The 19,335-nt window shown below is 43.5% G+C and overlaps 1 protein-coding gene and 1 pseudogene across 1 annotated transcript in view; one reads left to right on the forward strand and one right to left on the reverse strand.

Moving 5' to 3' along the window:
- Positions 1-19,335, forward strand: part of LOC126480242 (trithorax group protein osa-like) — a gene marked incomplete at its 5' end in the record, with an annotated part of 286,292 nt that overhangs the window by 87,575 nt on the left and 179,382 nt on the right. Inside the window, 3 exons of the mRNA XM_050103963.1 lie at positions 2,517-3,220; positions 8,891-9,112; positions 16,669-16,826. Of these exons, the coding sequence (XP_049959920.1) occupies positions 2,517-3,220; positions 8,891-9,112; positions 16,669-16,826 (1,084 nt within the window). The remainder of the gene's footprint in view (positions 1-2,516; positions 3,221-8,890; positions 9,113-16,668; positions 16,827-19,335) is intronic.
- LOC126429969 (5S ribosomal RNA) lies at positions 2,165-2,282 on the reverse strand (annotated as a pseudogene).

The raw sequence follows: 19,335 nt of genomic DNA on the forward strand, positions 1-19,335 counted from the left end.
TGGTCAGGAGTGTACGCTATGTTTCACCCGCCGCCCGTTCCGTTATACAACAGTCATCCTTGATCTTCGCTTGAGCGCGGCTGAACTGCATGCTCCGTTGCAATACGTGTATTGAGATTGGAGGTCGTCGCTTTGAACAACTGCTAAGAGCTACGTTATTGTTATAAGGTGTACGCTGTGGATGTCCAAAACACAGTAAATACGCATCTCCGATCTTTGATTCCATATCAGATATAATCAGTTGGGAACCTACTACCACCTGTTTCAGTTCAACTCAGAAAGTTTGAGAAACCCTGTATTTTACGGTTCGATAACGTTGTTTCACCAGAACTCACGAAGGCTTATAATGCTAAAATTATTTGAATACATGGTTATCAAATTCTTTTGCTCTATAACTGCAGTTACTCCATAACTGGAAAGAGAATGTGCATTTGATAACATTTTCCGGCGTTGACTGCGAAGAGCAAGCTACAAACGCGGACAAGAAAACGTCTATCCGGCTCGGACGCAGTTCCATTTTATTTGCCGGCAGCGTAGCGCGAGGCTCTTGATACAATGCATCTCAACTGTATCTCTTTTTTCCCAGGTCAGGTGGGCGCTGCCATTCCTGTACATACGTTAGTACAGAGAAGTGTTCGATTTTAAGGATTTTTGTTCCCCTTTGGATTAATTTTAATTGTTAAATCAAAAGCTCATTGAGACAGAATAAACGCACAAATTTCTCTCGTGATTTTCAGTAAGTGAGCAAACACGAGTGGGAAGTATTAAATCGACAGCCAGTATTAAGATGGAGAAGAAGAACATTTATTAGCGACACGGGACAAGGAAAAAACACAAGCAAAAGCGAGAATTGTTACATCATCGTCCGAAACCCAGATCTTATTAAACAACCAGGCGCAGACGCGCCACACAAGAAGGGAAAACTGGACTGTCTTCCAGTCATAAAATTATTGATTGTTCGGTACAAAGCAGGAACCCCTTTTTTTGCCAATTAAAGAAGAGATATGGTTAAGCATAGTCTCACATAGCTCCAGAATGGTGTCCTGCGCACATGCTATTGTTTCTTTATTAGGAAGATTGGCCAGTCGTGAAAAACTAAACGCTCCTATATGGACTGTGCTTCAGTGTAGTTAGTACGTGACTTAATAATGGCTCCAACACGCCCCATAATCCGCTGGGAGGCGCAGGCTTTATCTGGATGCTTAAGGGTGTAGGATCTGCTCCAAAAAAGGCAGCAAAAAGGCTTAATGAAATATCACCATGTTAACTGTCTCTCTTCGACCATTTCATAGCTAGTGGTCAACCATAACGTCGGTTATGTGGCATATATAGTTTCAACAAGTAAATACAACGCTGGCCTGTGTTTTCACGTGCTGAGCGAAAATCTTAAGGAAACCATCGTCTACTTTCAACGGGTATAGGTTTTCACCGGCTGAACCAAAGTTTTCATAAACTGTGATGACAGTAAACCTAAAATTGGCTCGTTACTGAAAACAAGAAGGCACGGCGCCCAGTTCCGAGTGTCTTCACAAAAGTCATAAAATTCAAATTTTGTAATCCATACTCTTCTAGATGTGGATCTGTGCCTATAGAAATAGAGTAGATCTTTTAGATGTGCTACTGATGTATGCTAGCAGGTAATACACGGAAATATGTATCTTTATTGCGTTCAAGTGAAGCACCATCTTTTCAAGAGGACTGTATTTAGACAATATAGCAGACCGTTCAGTTGCGTTTATAAGAACATCCAGTTTAGTAGATCGCTTAAGTCTGAACTATTTCGAATGATCGCAAATAGCAGCGCAGTGTTTTTTTTTTACGACTTGATCATTGAATTTTTCCTTAAAAAACGCAGTTCATGGGTGTGTCAGTGTCGATGCCTGACGGCAAAACCGCCTCTAATTAATGCGGTCTTTTGACGTTCAAAAGACTTAACGGGCGCGTTAAGTTTATTTTACAGTAAACAAAAGCACTCTGTCTTCGCGCCACGAGCGGCCTACCGGGACCATCCGACCGCCGTGTCATCCTCGGTGCAGGATGCGAATGGGCGTGGGGTCAGCACACCGTTCTCCCGGTCGTAAGATGGTATTTTTGACCGAAGCCGCTACTATTCGGTCGAGTAGCTACTCAACTGGCATCGCGAGGCTGTGTGCACCCTGAAAAAGGGCAACAGCGGATGGCGGCCCGGATGGTCACCCATCCAAGTGCCAACGACGCCCGACAGCGCTTAACTTCGGTGATCTCACGGGAACCGGTGTATCCACTGCGGCAAGGCCGTTGCCTTATTTGATAATAGCACCGTGTTATCCATAAACACACTTCTTCATACACATTGGCGATACTGATGTGAAACTTAACAAAAACGCGAAATTACTTAAGAGAAAAGATAAAGTCTTTGAAAAGGTGGATGTAAAACAGCGACTGCATTAGTAATTTCTTACAAGGGAACAGTAACATACAGAAATAGTCTGATAATACATTTCAAGAACAACAGATGATGTTGCATGGGGTTTCAGTTGGCGGCACCACGTGCCCACCAGAATTCGGCTTCAACTGTGGGACTGGTGGCAGCGTTACTGGGAATCCTGGTCCGAAAACAGAGGGGGCTCCAAACAAATCTTGCTACGGAAGCAGTGACACCCAGCAACAGCAGCAGCAGCAACAACAACAACAGCAGCAGCAGCAGCCACCGCCGCCGCCACAGCAGCAGCAGCAGCAGCAGCAATTCTACAAGAAGCCCAAATCACCTGAGTCGGCCATCGCTGCTGGCGGTCGCCTCATACCAAAGTCTGAAGTAGTGTCGGCTGCCAGTTGCTGTTCGGTGACCCTGAAAGTCGAGGCGGGTGCCGGGAGTAACTCGGAGCCCTACCTCAGCCACGACTCCAACTCGTCGTCAGTGTCGAGCATGGAGCCGCCGCCCCCGCAGCAGCCGGGCCCGCCGCCCATGGGCTACGGCATCGGCTACGAACCGCTGCCTCCGCCGCCGCCTCCGGTGGCGTCCGCCGAGGAGCTGTACGGGCGGTACGCGGGGCGGCCGGGCGGCGGGCCGGGACCGGTGCCGGCGCAGTACATCGGCCAGGGCTCCCCCTACGATCCCGCAGCGGCCGCCGCTGCCGCAGCCGCTGCAGCCGCCGCAGCCGCCGGCTACGACCAGCAGCGCTACCCGCAGCTCTACGCCACGCCTACCACCTACCAGGATGACTACCAGCAGCATCCGCAGGTAAACCACGCACAAGTACCCTCTTAGTAATTAGAGATACTTGCTTTTTACATTTCTTTCTTCTTGAGCCATTCAGAGCGTGATAATCCGAGGCGGTGAAATCATTAGTCATGGAGAACAACATCGAACCTGACAGCAGTTCGGGAAGGAATTATTCATATCATTGCACGAGATATTTCGCAAGGGCTTGTCTACAATGGAACGTCTGCTTTATAACAGCTGAAGCAGAACTAAGCAAGCCACTCTCTTTAAACTAACAGAAAGATTCTGTTCCTGCGTTGACTCACGTCAGTTAAAAACACGTTCGTCTAATCCACCCAAGCGTGTACAGGTACAGCTGCCAATGCAGCTGCAACATAATACCATAGTTCATAAATAGTAGTGACTGGCGTATTGTGACGCGCCAGTTGCTCGGCCACCATTGACCAGACTTTTTCAATTGGTGAGAGATCTGGAGAATGCGCTGGCCAGGGCAGCAGTCGAACATTTTCTGTATCCAGAAAGGCCCATACAGGACCTGCAACATGCGGTCGTGCATTATCCTGCTGAAATGTAGGGTTTCGCAGGGATCGAATGAAGGCACGGGTCGTAACACATCTGAAATGTAACGTCCACTGTTCAAAATGCCGTCAATGCGAACAAGAGGTGACCGAGACGTGTAACCAATGGCACCCCATACCATCACGCGAGTGATACGCCAGTATAGCGATGACGAATACACGCTTCCAATGTCCGTTCACCGCGATGTCGCCAAACACGGATGCGACCATCACGATGCTGTAAACAGAACCTGGATTCGTCCGAAAAAATAACGTTTTGCAATTCGTGCACCCAGGTTCGTCGTTGAGCACACCATCGCAGGCGCTCCTGTCTGTGATGCAGCGTCAAGGGTAACCGCAGCCATGGTCTCCGAGCTGATAGTCCATGCTGCTACAAACGTCGTCGAACTATTCGTGCAGATGGTTGTTGTCTTGCAAACGTCCCCATCTGTTGACCCAGGGATCGAAACGTGGCTGCACGATCCGTTACAGCCACGCGGATAAGATGCCTGTTATCTCGACTGCTAGTGATACGAGGCCGTTGGGATCCAGCACGGCGTTCCGTATTACCCTCCTGAACCCACCGATTCCATATTCTGCTAACAGTCATTGCATCTCGACCAACCCGAGCAGCAATGTCGCGATACGATAAAACGCAATCGCGATAGGCTACAATCCGACCTTTATCAAAGTCGGAAACGTGATGGTACGCATTTGTCCTCCTTACACCAGGCATCACAACAACGTTTCACCAGGCGACGCCGGCCAACTGCTGTTTTTGTATGAGAAATCGGTTGGAAACTTTCCTCCTGTCAGCACGTTGTAGGTGTCGCCACCGGCGCCAAACTTGTGTGAATGTTCTGAAAAGCTAATCATTTGCATATCACAGCATTTTCTTCCTGTCGGTTAAATTCCGCGTCAGTAGCACGTCATCTTCGTGGTGTAGCAATTTTAATGGCCAGTAGTGTAAATCCCGACAATCTAAGGCTGTTTAAAACTTTATTATACTGCATCTAATACAACAGATAGCACACATCTCAGACATAGAATCTACATGACATCTTCCAATCATGTAAATCGATTGTTATTTATGCAACCGAACCATATTTCATTAGACGTTCGGCAGCAGAGTAGCATAGATACAAATTATTTCTATCTTTCCAGCACTTTATTGAATGCTCTGGCGAACTTCTTGTGATGTATCCATAGATATCTTGTTAAATTAACCTGCACTCTATGTAACATTATGCCTCTCCGCACCATAACACCTGGATTCCTGGGCGCATTACATGTTTCCATCTCTCGACATATGAGGGTGCGTTCAGAATCACATCTCGAACTGAATCTGCTCTCATCCAAGAAGAAGAGCACGCGACACCACTTCTCGTTGTTCCAGTGCCTATACTCTTGGCACCATCGCAAACGTTGCCGCCGATACGCGCGTGGCTACGGAACACAATGTACTAGTCGCTTGGCAAAGAGAGCACCCTCACACAGTCCCCGTGCCACCGCGGAGCGTGAGATTGCGTGCCTTACAGTCCTGTTAAATGTGGTTGCAATTGCACTTGATGTATAACGTGAGTTCCTTCTTGCCTGCTGCGCCAAGTAGCGGTCATATACTGCCGTATCTCCTCTCGTTCAAGCAGCAGTGCCTGTGGTTCGGAACCTTTCCCACAGACGTGAAACACTGTTGTGAGCAATATCAAACTCTTGGACGACACTCCAGTTTCCCTATGATTCTTCCCCCTGTAAATACATCCACATGTTGTCTTTGGGCCATGTTGTAATGAAGGACACCACCATAGGGTACCGTTACTCCTCGCTGATTGACACACACTGTCCTTTCCCGTTCCTTGAACTGCCTCGTGCTGCGGCGTCAGCCACATCTGGTACTACAGTCACGCTGACCTCATACCACATGACGTCCATCTTTCTGTGCACGACTGGGAGACTTCACTTTCATTAATGTCCATTGAGTTGTTAATCTTTCATGTTACTTTATATACCTCGTCCTTAAGTTTTGCATAGCAGTGTAGTGATGCAGTTGGGTTGCATTCTGAGCAGACAGTGACTAATTAGGAGTGTCTTTCTTAAAGGGATTTTTTACGTCTCATTATTCTACTTTTCGTTGTGAGATGTCAATGTACTTCCTATAGACACTGAAATTTTGTGTCATCGTTTATAGCTATAGGTGTGCACTCCTGTTAAACTTGGTACGTCTGTTCTTAGGGGATTTGGAATCTACTGGTGGTGCCATCAAATCGAACAAAATAAACGCTGGCGTAGTACATTCCAACCCCGCGCTTGTGATCTCGCCGTGGAGGAAACGTTAAAAATCTATATTTTTTTCTAGTGACTTGGGGAAGACCGAGATTCGTGGAGCAAGGATTAACGCAGTGGACTCATACTCAAGGGTATCAGTGTTAGAATCATCATCTAGTCATTCTCGTTCCTTCAAGACGCCATCGCGGCTTCCTTTCGCAATTCTTCTACTAATTAGTGAAGCGTCTATAATTAACATGACACTTCCGAACCGGCCGGTGTGGCCGAGCGGTTCTAGGCGCTACAGTCTGGAACCGCGCGACCGCTACGCTCGCAGGTTCGAATCCTGCCTCGGGCATGGATGTGTGTGATGTCCTTAGGTTAGTTAGGTTTAAGTAGTTCTACGTTCTAGGGGACTGGGGACTGATGACCTCACGAGTTAAGTCCCATAGTGCTCAGAGCCATTTGAGACTTTTTTTCTTTTGACACTTCCGATGCGTTAAATTGTGACTTTCCTTCTCTTTCAGGAAATGTCTCTATGATAGAATGATGTTACATGTTTCATTTAAAGTTATTCTTAAGTAACAGAATTTTCATTCATGCTTTATTAATCATCCACGAATAAGATACACTCCCCATTGTTTAAGACATGGTCTACAAGCGAACCAGTATACTTAAAACTGTACATTTTGCTAGTAAAAGAGTGATAAACATCCCGGTGTAATTTTTGTTAAGTTAATCAGGCCTAGCAGTAACAACACGACTGAGAAATTGTCGCTAATATGTTTCAAATGTTTTCGTGCCAACTTGAGAAAATAAAAAAATAACAAATACAAGTTACTGGAATCTAAAGGTCGTTTACCAGATATATCCGTTAACCAAACTATCTTGTAATCAGTCTTTTAACAACTGAATTAGCGAAATAAAAAGAATATGAAGGCATTAGTATCACGAAAGTGTGGCAGCTAAAGGCCTTACGAAGAAAAAAATGGTTCAAAGGGCTCTGAGCACTATGGGACTTAACATCTGAGGTCATCAGTCCCCTAGAACTACTTAAACCTAACTAATCTAAGGACATCACACACATCCATACCCGAGGCAAGATTCGAACCTACGACCGTAGCGGTCGCACGGTTCCAGACTGACGCGCCATCGCGGCCGGCCTTAAGAAGAAACAAATATCAACTGCCGCTGCTAAACACTAAAATCAAAATGTGTTTTCCGATACTGTCGACAGTGGAGATGAAACATTTTCCTCAAGATGCACATAGTTCGAAATAAATTACGTTGTAAGACAATCGTCTGCATTCTGAACTTCAATAGCGCATAGAAACCGAGTCATTCCGCACATCTTCACTGTACTCGTATGTGTCGCAGTACAAGACGTAGCACGTGAACAAAGTGAAAGCACAGTCTAACATAACAGCCGCGACACTCCGTCTCGTTTTTGTTACTCACAGCCATAGCAGCGCCCCGAGCGGCCAGCAAGCGAGGATATCTGATGATTGTGAATACTAACGTTTTATAAATTAACGTTTTATAAACATGGATGGAACACTAATTAATGTATTATTTAAATCCAATCAGTGCTTCTATCTCAACTCAATCTTTCACAAAGGATAACCTCTCTTCCTAAGAGGAATGTTTGTAACTTTAGTCTCGTCGAAGCAGAAACAAGCAAATTTCCGTCAAATAATAATTTTAGGAAGATACCAGACTACTCTCAGTTCATTGAAGCTAACACATCAGCTTGTTCGTGGATTAAACGATAGAACACTGTCCGCTGGAATGTACAGTGTTCTCAATATGGTATTTTGTGCTGCACTGCAGTCTGCAGTGAATGTAATTGTAAAAGTAGTTTCTCACTCGCTGGCTCATATTACAGTTGGTTCTTTCGTGGGATATATAATTATATAAGGGCTGTACAATGCATTGCTGCCATCATCTTGTACATAAATAGTTCAAAATTAATAGCATATACGTGTAATTGGTTAGCTCTATCACTCATTGTACTCTGGCTTCTCAGTACTTCTGGAACAAGCATGAAGTAAGTCAATGCATGTTTGTGTGGACGAAGCTCTCCCCCCTCCAGATGACGGAGAAGAGCACTGCGACAGAGGCGGTGCAAGGCTGCCTGCGGGATCGCCGTAAGAAGAACGGGATATCCGGTTTGTTGAAAACTAACTCAGTGCACTGTCAGTTATATAGGCACAAGCATCTGCTACAGCGGAGGACAACTGGTAAGATCAGTGTTTATGGCTGTGAAACGCCTGAGATACTCTGTGGCATACAGAGCACGTGAAAGCAAAGCTACGTGGTCCTGAGCAGATGCTTGTTGCCTTCAGTAAGAGGCGCTGTCACTGGATTTGTTTCCGTGAGCCGACTGCATCATTGAGCTATCCGCTATGGCGCCCAACATGTTCATTAGCAACCATTTCCAATCATGCAAATTGTATTTTGACTCTTTTGCATTTCATGAAAAACGTCCTGTGTGTTACATTTACTAACCCATACAGGACGAGTGACTCAACAGTTCTGGTATCCGCTTATCTCGAATCAAAATAAGGTGTCGCAGCCAAATTGGCTGAAAGAAGCCAATCATGCTAATATACGCCAGGTTAGATAAAATCGTGCAAAAAGAGGTTAATAAATTTAATACAGCGATGCCAGAACAGTCTCCTGTACGTGATGGACTGCAAAAGTAAGAGCTAGAAGCTCTGATTGATTTTGCGCTTCATTAGTTTGTTCCCACTATGGGACTGCTTATCCAAATTGTCCCCTCTGTAACTCAAAAACAATGGTTGTGTGTTGGGTGCCATAGCAGCAGCCGCAGCAGCAACAGCAGCAGCAGCCGAATCTGCAGCCGCAGGAGCAGCTGCCGCTGCTGAAGACGGAACCGGTGACAGAGCCGCTGTACCCGCGTCCCATGTACCACTTCGATCCCAACGGCGGGGCGCTGCCGCCCGGCTTCTCCTCGGCCATCAACCTGTCCGTCAAGTGTGTAGCGGCAGGCCAGCTCAAGGGCAACACCTCACCCGGCGGCTCCGTCATGGACCTGTCCACGTCGAGCGTCACCTCCACCAGCCCCCAGGTAAGGAAAGCAGCTCTGCCCTGTTACCGCCCTGCTCGCACTCCGGTTCACCAGAGGGGATCGACGAACAAGCCATTCTTGAATTACAGGTGAGCAATTAAACTACATCTAAGACCTGCTTATATGTGTGTCAATTGAAGATACCAAAGTTACGGGATCCTGTCACGAGACGCGCGTATTTCATTCAGTTACAGAACACTTTAATCTAATCCTTGACATGTTGTATCACTACAGGAGTAACAGTTTAATATAAGTCATAAAGCAGTTACGCAGTATAATAATCGAGACTTCACGATGTTTCTGCTCAAGATTATAATTTAAATAGTGTAACATTATGTGATTGCCTTATCATTTTAAATCATTCACTAATCGAGCAGTCGCTCGGCAACAGCTACAGTTAGCAAATAATGTTGCGAGAATGTAAAAGGTGAACGTCCTGTGACGTTACGTGTTTATTGTCGAAGCGCCGTCAGAGATGCAGTGAGTTACTGACTTTGAAAACCGCGGCGCGAGAAACGGACAGAAGAATAACACTTTTAGACATACTTTTGATGTACGAGATATTCTCGATTAACAGTTACTCAGTTACTGATTTTTTTTTTCTCTGGCCTCTTGTAACTTGTGTCGGACGCGCATGTCTTGCCGCCGTATTATTATTGTTAAAAATAATATTATTTTAGTGTAAAGTAAAAGTTCAATACTAAAAGTGCAATACTGCATAGTAGCAGATTTATTGTGCGACGTGTCTGTGAAAACGTCTAAGGAATTATTTTCATTACGAGAAGAGAAGTGCCAGTCAAAACGGCATCCATGTTAAATCCTTCGTTGCAGTGTAAGTTCATCTATTAATTGCCATAAATTCAGAGTTAAACGGAACTGGTGTATAGACTATTTATTTAGTATAGAATCTATGTCTCACTCTTTCATGAAGTTATTTAATTTTCTTTATGTTTCTGCCAAATAGAGATTTCACAGTCACGAATTCTTTCGTAGAAATCGGACGGAAGTTGCATGTGGAGAAATATTTTCTCCGCGCCATATTCTAGTGGTAAATGCATGATAAACTACGGTCCCTTAGGAAATCATGTTGAGCTATCCAAAAATAATTATATTTTGAATAGGCATTTACTCTCCTCTGAAATGCAACTTCCGACTGATCAGACGATCCAACAAGAAACAGCCGCACACGGTCGGCGTTCGCAAATATATTTCCACCGCTCATTATGGCTATATGTTACAGCACAAAAGTAAATATTGTTATAATTAGCGACTACGAACGGGGACATTTATAACTGTATGTTTATGTATACACATTACGTAAACATATCGTTATAATAGTCAGTAGCAGGAATACAAATGCCACACGACAAAATATAAGCTAGAAAAATTAAGCAGCTCATGAATAATTTAGGCTTTCGATCCTTATCTATGAAAACGAAGGCGTGAATACGAAAGAGAGGTAGTGAATTCAACAGCCTACAGACGGATATGTGGTTTAACTAAAAGTCACTGGCGTCAGCAGGCGCACACACACCCTCGAAATTCACGCCAAAGAACTTCTCAGTTTAGAAACGATGCCTGGAATATAAGCTTCAATCATTAAACAACACGAAGATAAACGTGAAAAAGAGATTGTAAGAAAAATTATAATATTAAATATGTAGAACTTACAGATGATTTGAAAAGTGTGTTCGGAACTTCATGTGCATCTGACAAAATAATGAAACATCAGTACGGCCGAGAAAACATTCTAGAACGTAAGAAGAAGGCAAACGCCATTTCATGCCTGTAAATCTTCGATCGTTGTCTTCCAACAACTGTACATTAGAAGCAGCAAATATTCACCAACTTGCTTAATTATTAATACGTTGACTACAGTATCACAAGGCCGCCGTTGGCCACAGCAGAGGCTCAGGTCTAACGCCGTTGACTGGTCTCACCTGGCGAAGAAACATCCCTCACTATGCATGCAGCAGTCAGTGTGTTAAACAGACAGGAACGTACAAAGATGTACAATTTATTTGAATAAATAATTACTTAATACATTTCTGCAACGATGTTTCGAATAAGCCGTCGATTTAAATGAACTGGGGCGAATAAGTAAAAAAAAAATTACTCTCAGCAAGTTTCTCTAATAAATCAGATAAAATAGCGGCTAACACAGGACAACTCCGCAATGCCAAAAACTGGCTGTTATGGTAAGTAATGCATGGAGGAAAAAGCCAGGCACTTTTCAGTGTCCTGATGAATCCTATCATAGTACTTTTTATGTTAACAAGATGTATAACAGTCTTTGAAGAATTTGTTTCGGTAGCAAAGTGCCAACGGAATTATAGTATTTCACTTGACTACAACTTTTTTCACCGGCCTTTGCCTTATATTTACTTCACCGCACATACTTTCTCCGACTTCTGCTTGCTGATACATGTAAGAAGCAAGACTGGGAAATAGCACAAAGAATAGTTCTTTGAATGTGAAAAGCTTTTAACTGTCACTTGGTAAATTATGAACCAAAGAACACACAATAATAAGATACAACCACAAAATAACTTTTTAACATTCTTGAATAGACTTACTATTGCAATCAATGGCGTTACTTTTCGATATTATCAGAAAATGATGCACTAAATCGATATTTACAGTTAATGTCATCCGATGTAAATTGTGGTTTTTAATCTACGTGACAGAAGTCACATTGCTTTTTTGTGATTACCAGTGCTATTTACGTTTTCAGCTCGAAATCATTTCCATGGCTTCGGACTTGTTCGAAACAACAGAAGCTTCATATCGAAACGCGTCACTTATTTTCCAAATAGCAGCCACTACGAACCATTTACGACCCGTTTCGTCCGCCCTCACTTTCGTTTTCACTGGTGAACGAAGCGATGTATTGCTTTTTATGGGTGAGGAGAACCGCTGTTAATCATCTCCATCGACCACTTGCAGCTGGCTGCTGCTTTATCTCCCCTGGTAGCAGTGCTTTCACAAATTGCGGCCATAAAGGCAGTTAGTGTTCATTTGTCGAGCACACTGAGTCCGAGTAAGAGCCAATCACGCTCTGTGCGTGAGGCAGTGAAGAATCAAGAGTGGGTGCTAGTGACCGCTAGACCGTTCTTCTAAATCATAGTGTGACGTGTGTAGCTGCCAAGGAAAATGGTTGCTTTCGCACCCGACATGCAAGAGGATTGTGCATGACCAGTCACATTATGAATCCGTAGCTTCCTAGGAAAACATACATTACATAAAAAGCTCTTTCCTTAACTCTGACAAACATATCCAAGAGCGCTGAATTAGCAATCTTTTCCACCACAATGCCGGCGACGATTCGTCGCACGAACACCACGAGATAATAAAAGCATTGAGGAGTCATGCTGAGTGATGACCGTTCATTCAGCGCCAACAACTTTCGAAGATTGGTCGTAACTCAGTTAAGTCACGCAAATATTACTCGATGGTGCCCTACACTGGGATATAGGTCAAGTGAGCTGAGTGAGGGAGGGGGCATGAAATACAGGTATGGTCGTGTTCGTGGAGTGTTCCTCAAAGCATTATGATACAAACCTGGTGCGATGCCGCGAAGGCACACATCTTCTGCGAGATAACATAGTTGAACAAATTGTCATAAACGACCCGACTGTTGGTTTCTGTATTGTCCGCCAGTGAGAAACTATGACGGACCTATCCGCGACAGTATTTCCATCTTTCCATTACCTGTTCCAGCATTGTCCTAGACTGGCTGGTTTCCAAGAACCAAGGTACCCTCCGTGCATCCCTAAGACAGTAGCCTGTAAAACCTCATAGTTGTACTGCTGCACAATTCCCGTCCCTAGACATTTCCGCAATCAAATGCGGTTACATCGCGCGTCTTACCCATCCGCGTTCGATTGTCTCACAGTACAGCGTCTGACTTCATTCTAGAGATGTCACACTCCCAAGCATTCCATTCGCCATGGCGACAGAAACACACTCGCGGCAATATTGCACCTATCTCAAATTCAGTCACTCTTGGTTACATTAATCAATTTGTAATATCTTCACCATACATCAGGAGGCAATTACTAAGACTTTGTAATTGTTTGACACTATTACATTTTAATTTTGTTTTAGATTATAATAGTTTGGAGACTTCAAGGCTAGACTTTCAGTTGTCATGGTCACTGACAGCAACAACACGAATTAAAGTGCTAACTATTCTGTCACTTATCGTTATTTGCATCTTCCAGCTCGTGTTATGCCTTTCGGTCATTTCTCGCAGAACTGACTCTGGTACACTTTTCTTAATAGTGTTCACACATTTAATATCTACTGCTAAAGTCACAAACTGAAATAATTCGGAGACGTTTCATAGAAAACATTAATTATGAGTTGTCAACAAGACGATAAATATTAATGATCCCGTGTAAAGATATCTACTGTTTCTTTGCTACTTGTATTACTTGCTAGTCAATGTCGTAAACTAACAGTGCCACAGTCAGCTATCATTTCGCCACTCATTTTTAATTATTAATCCTAGCATTTTCGACTAAAATCTCGGACTCTAAAAGACAGGCGAGTAAATTTTATCTTTCTTTTATATCAGATTAAAAACTTGCATGAATTCGGCAGTGGCATCAAATCTCTAAGAGAGACAACAAGCTATTGTTCGCTTTCCGCTGTTATTTCTCAAATTATTATTTCTATAGTTTTCAAATAATTATTGGAGGTTATTATAACAGGCTTTGCTCATGGAAAGAAATTTAGTTCCGATTTTCGCAGCTATAAGAGGAATTAAAATACCTTCAACAATCATAAAGCAACTACGAACAATATAGCCACACAAACGAAAAATTTGCTCACTGCACACAATGTAACGCGAAATATATCACATCACAACAAGGAAACATGATTATACTGCACTTCTTTCAGTGATAACATAATACTTACACGAAGATGTTGCCTTGGGAGTAGCCGTCAAAGTGAATATATTGTACACATTTCTCCAAGTGCTTTAAAGTATGAGTTGTGTGAGTTCAACACACTACTCTCACATGCTCCGTGAAATAGACTCATGTTTGCAATTCTTACGAATAATTCATCCATAAAGCGTTTCTGCTCCCCTAGATCACATGGTGCCTCATGTTTCACATGATGATACGGTTAAAAGTATTTCCTTCAGAAATAATTCTCATGTCGAGATATTTCCAGTTCTGCATGTTCATCTACACACATACCCCGCAAGCCACCATATGGTGTGTGGCATAGGGCACCTTCCACCACTATTAGTCATTTCCTTTCCTGTTCAACTCGCACATAGAGTGAGCGACAAACGATTGTCTATATGCCTCCGTATGAGCCCTAATTACTCTTATCCTATCGTCCTGGTCTTTGCGCGAAATGTAGTATCGTTCCGCAGCAAGCTTCAAGCGGTTCTCTAAACTTTCTCAATTTGCTGCACGAAACCATGTCGTCTTTCCTTCCCACTTGAGTTCAGGAAGCGTCCCGTAACACTCGCTTGTTGATTGAGCCGACCTATAACAAACCTGGCAGCCCACCTCTGAATTGCTTCGATGTTATGCTTTAATCCGACCTGATGGGGAACCCAACCAGTCGAGCAGTACCCAAGAGTGGATCGAACTAGTGTTCTATACGCGTTCTCCTTTACAGATGAACCAATAAACCGAAGTAGAATTTTCATCTTCTCTACCACGATCCTCACATGCTCCTTGCATTTCACATGGCTTCCGCTGCGTTACGTCAGGTATTTAATCGACGAGACTGTGTCAAGTAGTACAGTAGTAACGCCACGTTCTTTTATCCTACTCGTCAATATTAACTTTGATTTTTCTACATTTAAAGCAAGTTGCCATTCATCGCAGCGACCAGAAGTTTTGTCAAGTCATATTATATCCTCTTAACAATCACTCAGCGACAATACCTTACGGTATACCACAGCATCATTAGCAAACAGCCGTAGATAGGTGCTCACTCTGTCCGTGAGATTATTTATGTTTACAGAGAATACGAGCGAGCCTGTCACGTTTCCCTGGGACATTCCTGACGACTATGTTTAGGGTTCTATTACTTAAGAAATCTTCGACCCATTCATATACCTAGGAACCTATTCCGTATACTCTTACCTTCGTTAAGAGTCTACAGTGGGGTACCGTGTAAACTCACTCCGGAAATCTAGAAATATGAATCTGCCTGTCGCCATCATACATGTTTCGCAGGATATCATGCGAGAAAAGGGTAAGCTGAATCATCTGCCCTATTAAGCATCAGAATTTCATTCAAAGCTTCCAAGCTCTCCTAACAATCTCAAGGATCTTAAAGAGCCACAACCCTTCATCTGTGAGGGAACACTAACTCCACCACAGCTCATTCATCCATAACATTACTGAAAGTGATACTTTCGAAGACATTTGAGATGGACGCATTGAATATACTGGTATTAACTTATTTTGAAGAGGTTCTCGTTAGTAGAAATACTCAGTTCCTCTTAGTGTGTTCCTCTCTACCAACTAGTCAAACATTCAAAAAACTTAAAGGGTTAATATGACACGAAACTAAAATCAAAACCTCTACCTGATATCAGTTCATAGAAGCGTTAGTGTTGTCCATTCAACGATCTTATAACCAACCCTCATTACCTCGTGTTATATGCTACTGGCTGTGGGTAAACTGAAGAGCGACCAAGCGATTCTCCACTCTCTCTAATCAACTACGTCACGAGGAGGACCTAAAGGCTGTTTCCCAATGTTCTTCCGGCCTTTCCGCGGCACGTCTTTTAAATCTCTGGCAACGCAATGCTCAGGCACGGCTGAGAGTGCTTATTTTCCACTAAATGTATAAACACTATACGGAAGCCAGACTTTATCAGCTACATAACTAACACAAGAAACCGACATCAACAGAATCTGCTTTCCACTGTTAGACGGGAAAGAGATTCTTAATGTGCCTGTACAGCAGGTTACGCGTTCTTGCAGAAAGGGCCACCTTGCCCACCACAAGCACTACTCGCTAATCGGTTTACAGACAAACTACACATGAATCAGGATTCTTATTATGCCAATCGTTAACATACATTAAACACAAATGTCTTTAAAATTTTCCAACAAGCCATCGATCCCAAAACCAGAGAAAGCCTTTGATGACGTGATTTTAGCGTGTTGCCCCATAAGCAGCACGGACTTGTTTCTCCGCTTTCCCCATTCGGAAAACACCCACCACAGTTATTACGCATTATGACTGCTAAGAACTTCCACAGTTATATTAATTACACATTTTTATTTCCGTCATGCACCCCTCACTGGTTGTTTCTCTTGAGTTCTTTTACCATTTCTGTGGTCAGATATTGCGATGTATAGAAAGTTTCCTTGTGTCCCCTACCTGAAGTCCTAAAACCATCACCGGACGATGAAATGAATGATTGTATTTCATTTTGTAAGCAGTAGAATATTATTTCACAGGCCGCTCGAGACAGTTTGCCGTCCGACCCGTCACATGCTGTTTCACCACTGCTGGAACTGACGCAGCATCCAAACGGCAACATGAAGTAGAAAGTTGTTCTGTTGCAGGGCCCGGCATACGGAGCCAGCAGCCTGAGCCCGCACTACGCCGGTCCGCGGGGCTCTAGCCCGCAGGCGGCGACCAGTCCACACCTCTCCGCCAGTCCGCACGTGCCCAGCCCGCAGGGACAGACTCTGGACCTCAGCGTCAGCAGGGTTCCCGCGAGGTCAGGACCCGTCTCTCACGAGATCATTCCAGTAGTCTCAGTGAAATTATTACTACTGCAAAAAAATAAAAAAAAAATAAAAAATTCGCGGGCGTCAATCTCTCTAGACAAAATGCAAGCCTACAAATTGTGACGTGCCACCTTGTATCAGAAATATTACTCTCTGTTACTCAATGGTTCGCTGTTGTGTCGCTTGATGTCTCAAGCAAAACATACTGGGATAACAATGGTCGACTGGTCCTGTAATCTTTTTCATGTCAAAAGACGCTTAAAAAGTAAAACAGGAGAAGTATCAATTTAGTATACTAACAAAGCTATAACATTCTTCCACATATTTCACAAATGAACCTAATTCTTCAGTGGAACCGCAAGACAATATTTCAATACAAGCTTAGTAATTCCATTACGGAAAAATGAGAAATAACCGACATTACTTTGGAGCGTCAGCAGTTTCGATCGTTCAGAAGTTTTCTGAAATGTCCATCCTATCTATGCTAATAACTTTTACGAATCGTTTCCAAATTCATCGCTGTCATTCAGAAATGTTTCATTTCGCGCAAGAAAAGGTAACATACGATTTATGTAAATTGTCTCGTACTATTTTTCTCATTTTTGAGTTCCCGCCCGAGTTGCTTCTTCTGACAACTCGCATTTCGCATTCTGATCAGTGCATTTGGTAGTCCTTTTTCCTGATCGAGAGTCTAGTTTGGGTCCCCGCACACTTTGGAAGCTTAGTGTTGACAGACCTGTTCTCTCTCTCTCTCTCTCTCTCTCTCTCTCTCTCTCTCTCTCTCTCTCTCTCTCCCGAACACTTTGGAAGCTTGGTGTTGACAAACCTGTTTTCTATATTTATTTCTCTCTCTCTCTCTCTCTATTCTACACCATTTTTACTCCGGGGCTTATTTTCCTGTCTATCCAGTCATTGTCTTCAACTGTCGTATTGCATACAAGCTCAGACAATGACTCCATGACTTCGTTGTCAATTTGTACTAGGTTCTTTTCGTTATTTTTGTGATGCATTATATTAGTGTTATTGGATATCAGTCCTATTTTAAGCTTGCTGTATTAAGTTCTTCCATCAAGTAATACATGTGCGTTTCCTTTCTTTATGTAATGACTTCATTGATAAGCAAGAAGAACAGTGCGTTAGCACATCAGATTGGATTTTGTAGCTAATGTGGAGTCGGACGAATCTCGAAATAACGTCATTCAATTATAAACTTGTTGTGCTACCTTTTACACATTCTTCTTAATAAGTCCATTTCCCCTGTTACTACGGCGGCGCCTTGATACTACATATCAGCTATTGATATTTCTCCCATGCTCAATGTCTTCAGTGTACATATCTAATTCCGACTACACTTCAAATTATATTCCCTGACTATGGAACCGATGGAAGTCTGAAGATATTTAGCAAAATACAAAAGACCTAAAATTAACGTCGATGAGGCGCAATTGTGAATACAGGGTATTGTTTTGCCGTCATGACGCGTTTCACAAGCAACCTCTAGAAAATAAAAAAAACCTAACACTGAAAAGGTATCTAACTCGGCTGGTGGTATGTTCTTCGAGGAAAGCGAAGAAGTACAAAGAATGAGGGTGCGAGGCAATGGAAATAAAACTCCTAGCGCCTCATCTGAACAATGATACTGGTGCGGACGGGCGCCCATCACGAGGACGACTCAGCAGTGAGAGTCAGCGGGGAAGGGGAAAGAGAGGCTGGTGGGTTCGGCGTGGGCGTCGGCGCCGGCGCCGTTTTTGCGGGCCGTAACGAGGCAGGCCGCGCTGCCTCCGCGCGAGATGGGCCTTGTTTACAGCGACGCATTAGCATTGCCGCAGCGCCGAGTGCGGCACGCCCAACTGCCAGACACTCTCTCTGTCACAGGCGCCGTAAATTCCTCTCACACTTCCTTCCTTTTGTTTTTTGGCGCGGAACCAAGAGCGAGGCGTTAAATGAGTATGTGTTATGTCGTAAAACGTATGTTATTACAGAAGGCGTACGAGCTACCGCCGCAAACTGAGATACGGAGCGGTTAGAATGTGACCGATGTCAAGTCCAAAACAATTATCTTGAGATGGATGGTGAACAATCATAAGTAAGCGATAACTGACATGAGGTGCAAGCTGAACTCTTACATTATTGAAACAGCTATATGACGATTATTACAGAATTAAAACATTGGATTTTAATAAATGAACAACATTGAGATAATGCATAATATAGTATTGGACGATCGGCGATTAAAGGTGTATAAAATAGCAGATGCCATAACTATACCAGAGAAAGAATTAACCATGGTGCAGCTTTGTGCAACGTAAGTGCCGAATTTGTTGAAAGTTGAGTAAAACTAAATTTGCTATTGTAGACGGGACTTGGTTAAGCTACTGAACTCGAAAAACCAATCAACATTCATAGCAGTGGGTAGAATACCACTAAAAAAGAAAGAAAAAAAAGGACGCACAGGCGGCAGGAAAGGTTAAAGCCGGCGTTTTCTAGGATGCAACACTG

Source organism: Schistocerca serialis, chromosome 1 (assembly GCF_023864345.2).
Source record: "Schistocerca serialis cubense isolate TAMUIC-IGC-003099 chromosome 1, iqSchSeri2.2, whole genome shotgun sequence".
In the NCBI taxonomy this organism is placed as follows: Eukaryota; Metazoa; Arthropoda; class Insecta; order Orthoptera; family Acrididae; genus Schistocerca; species Schistocerca serialis.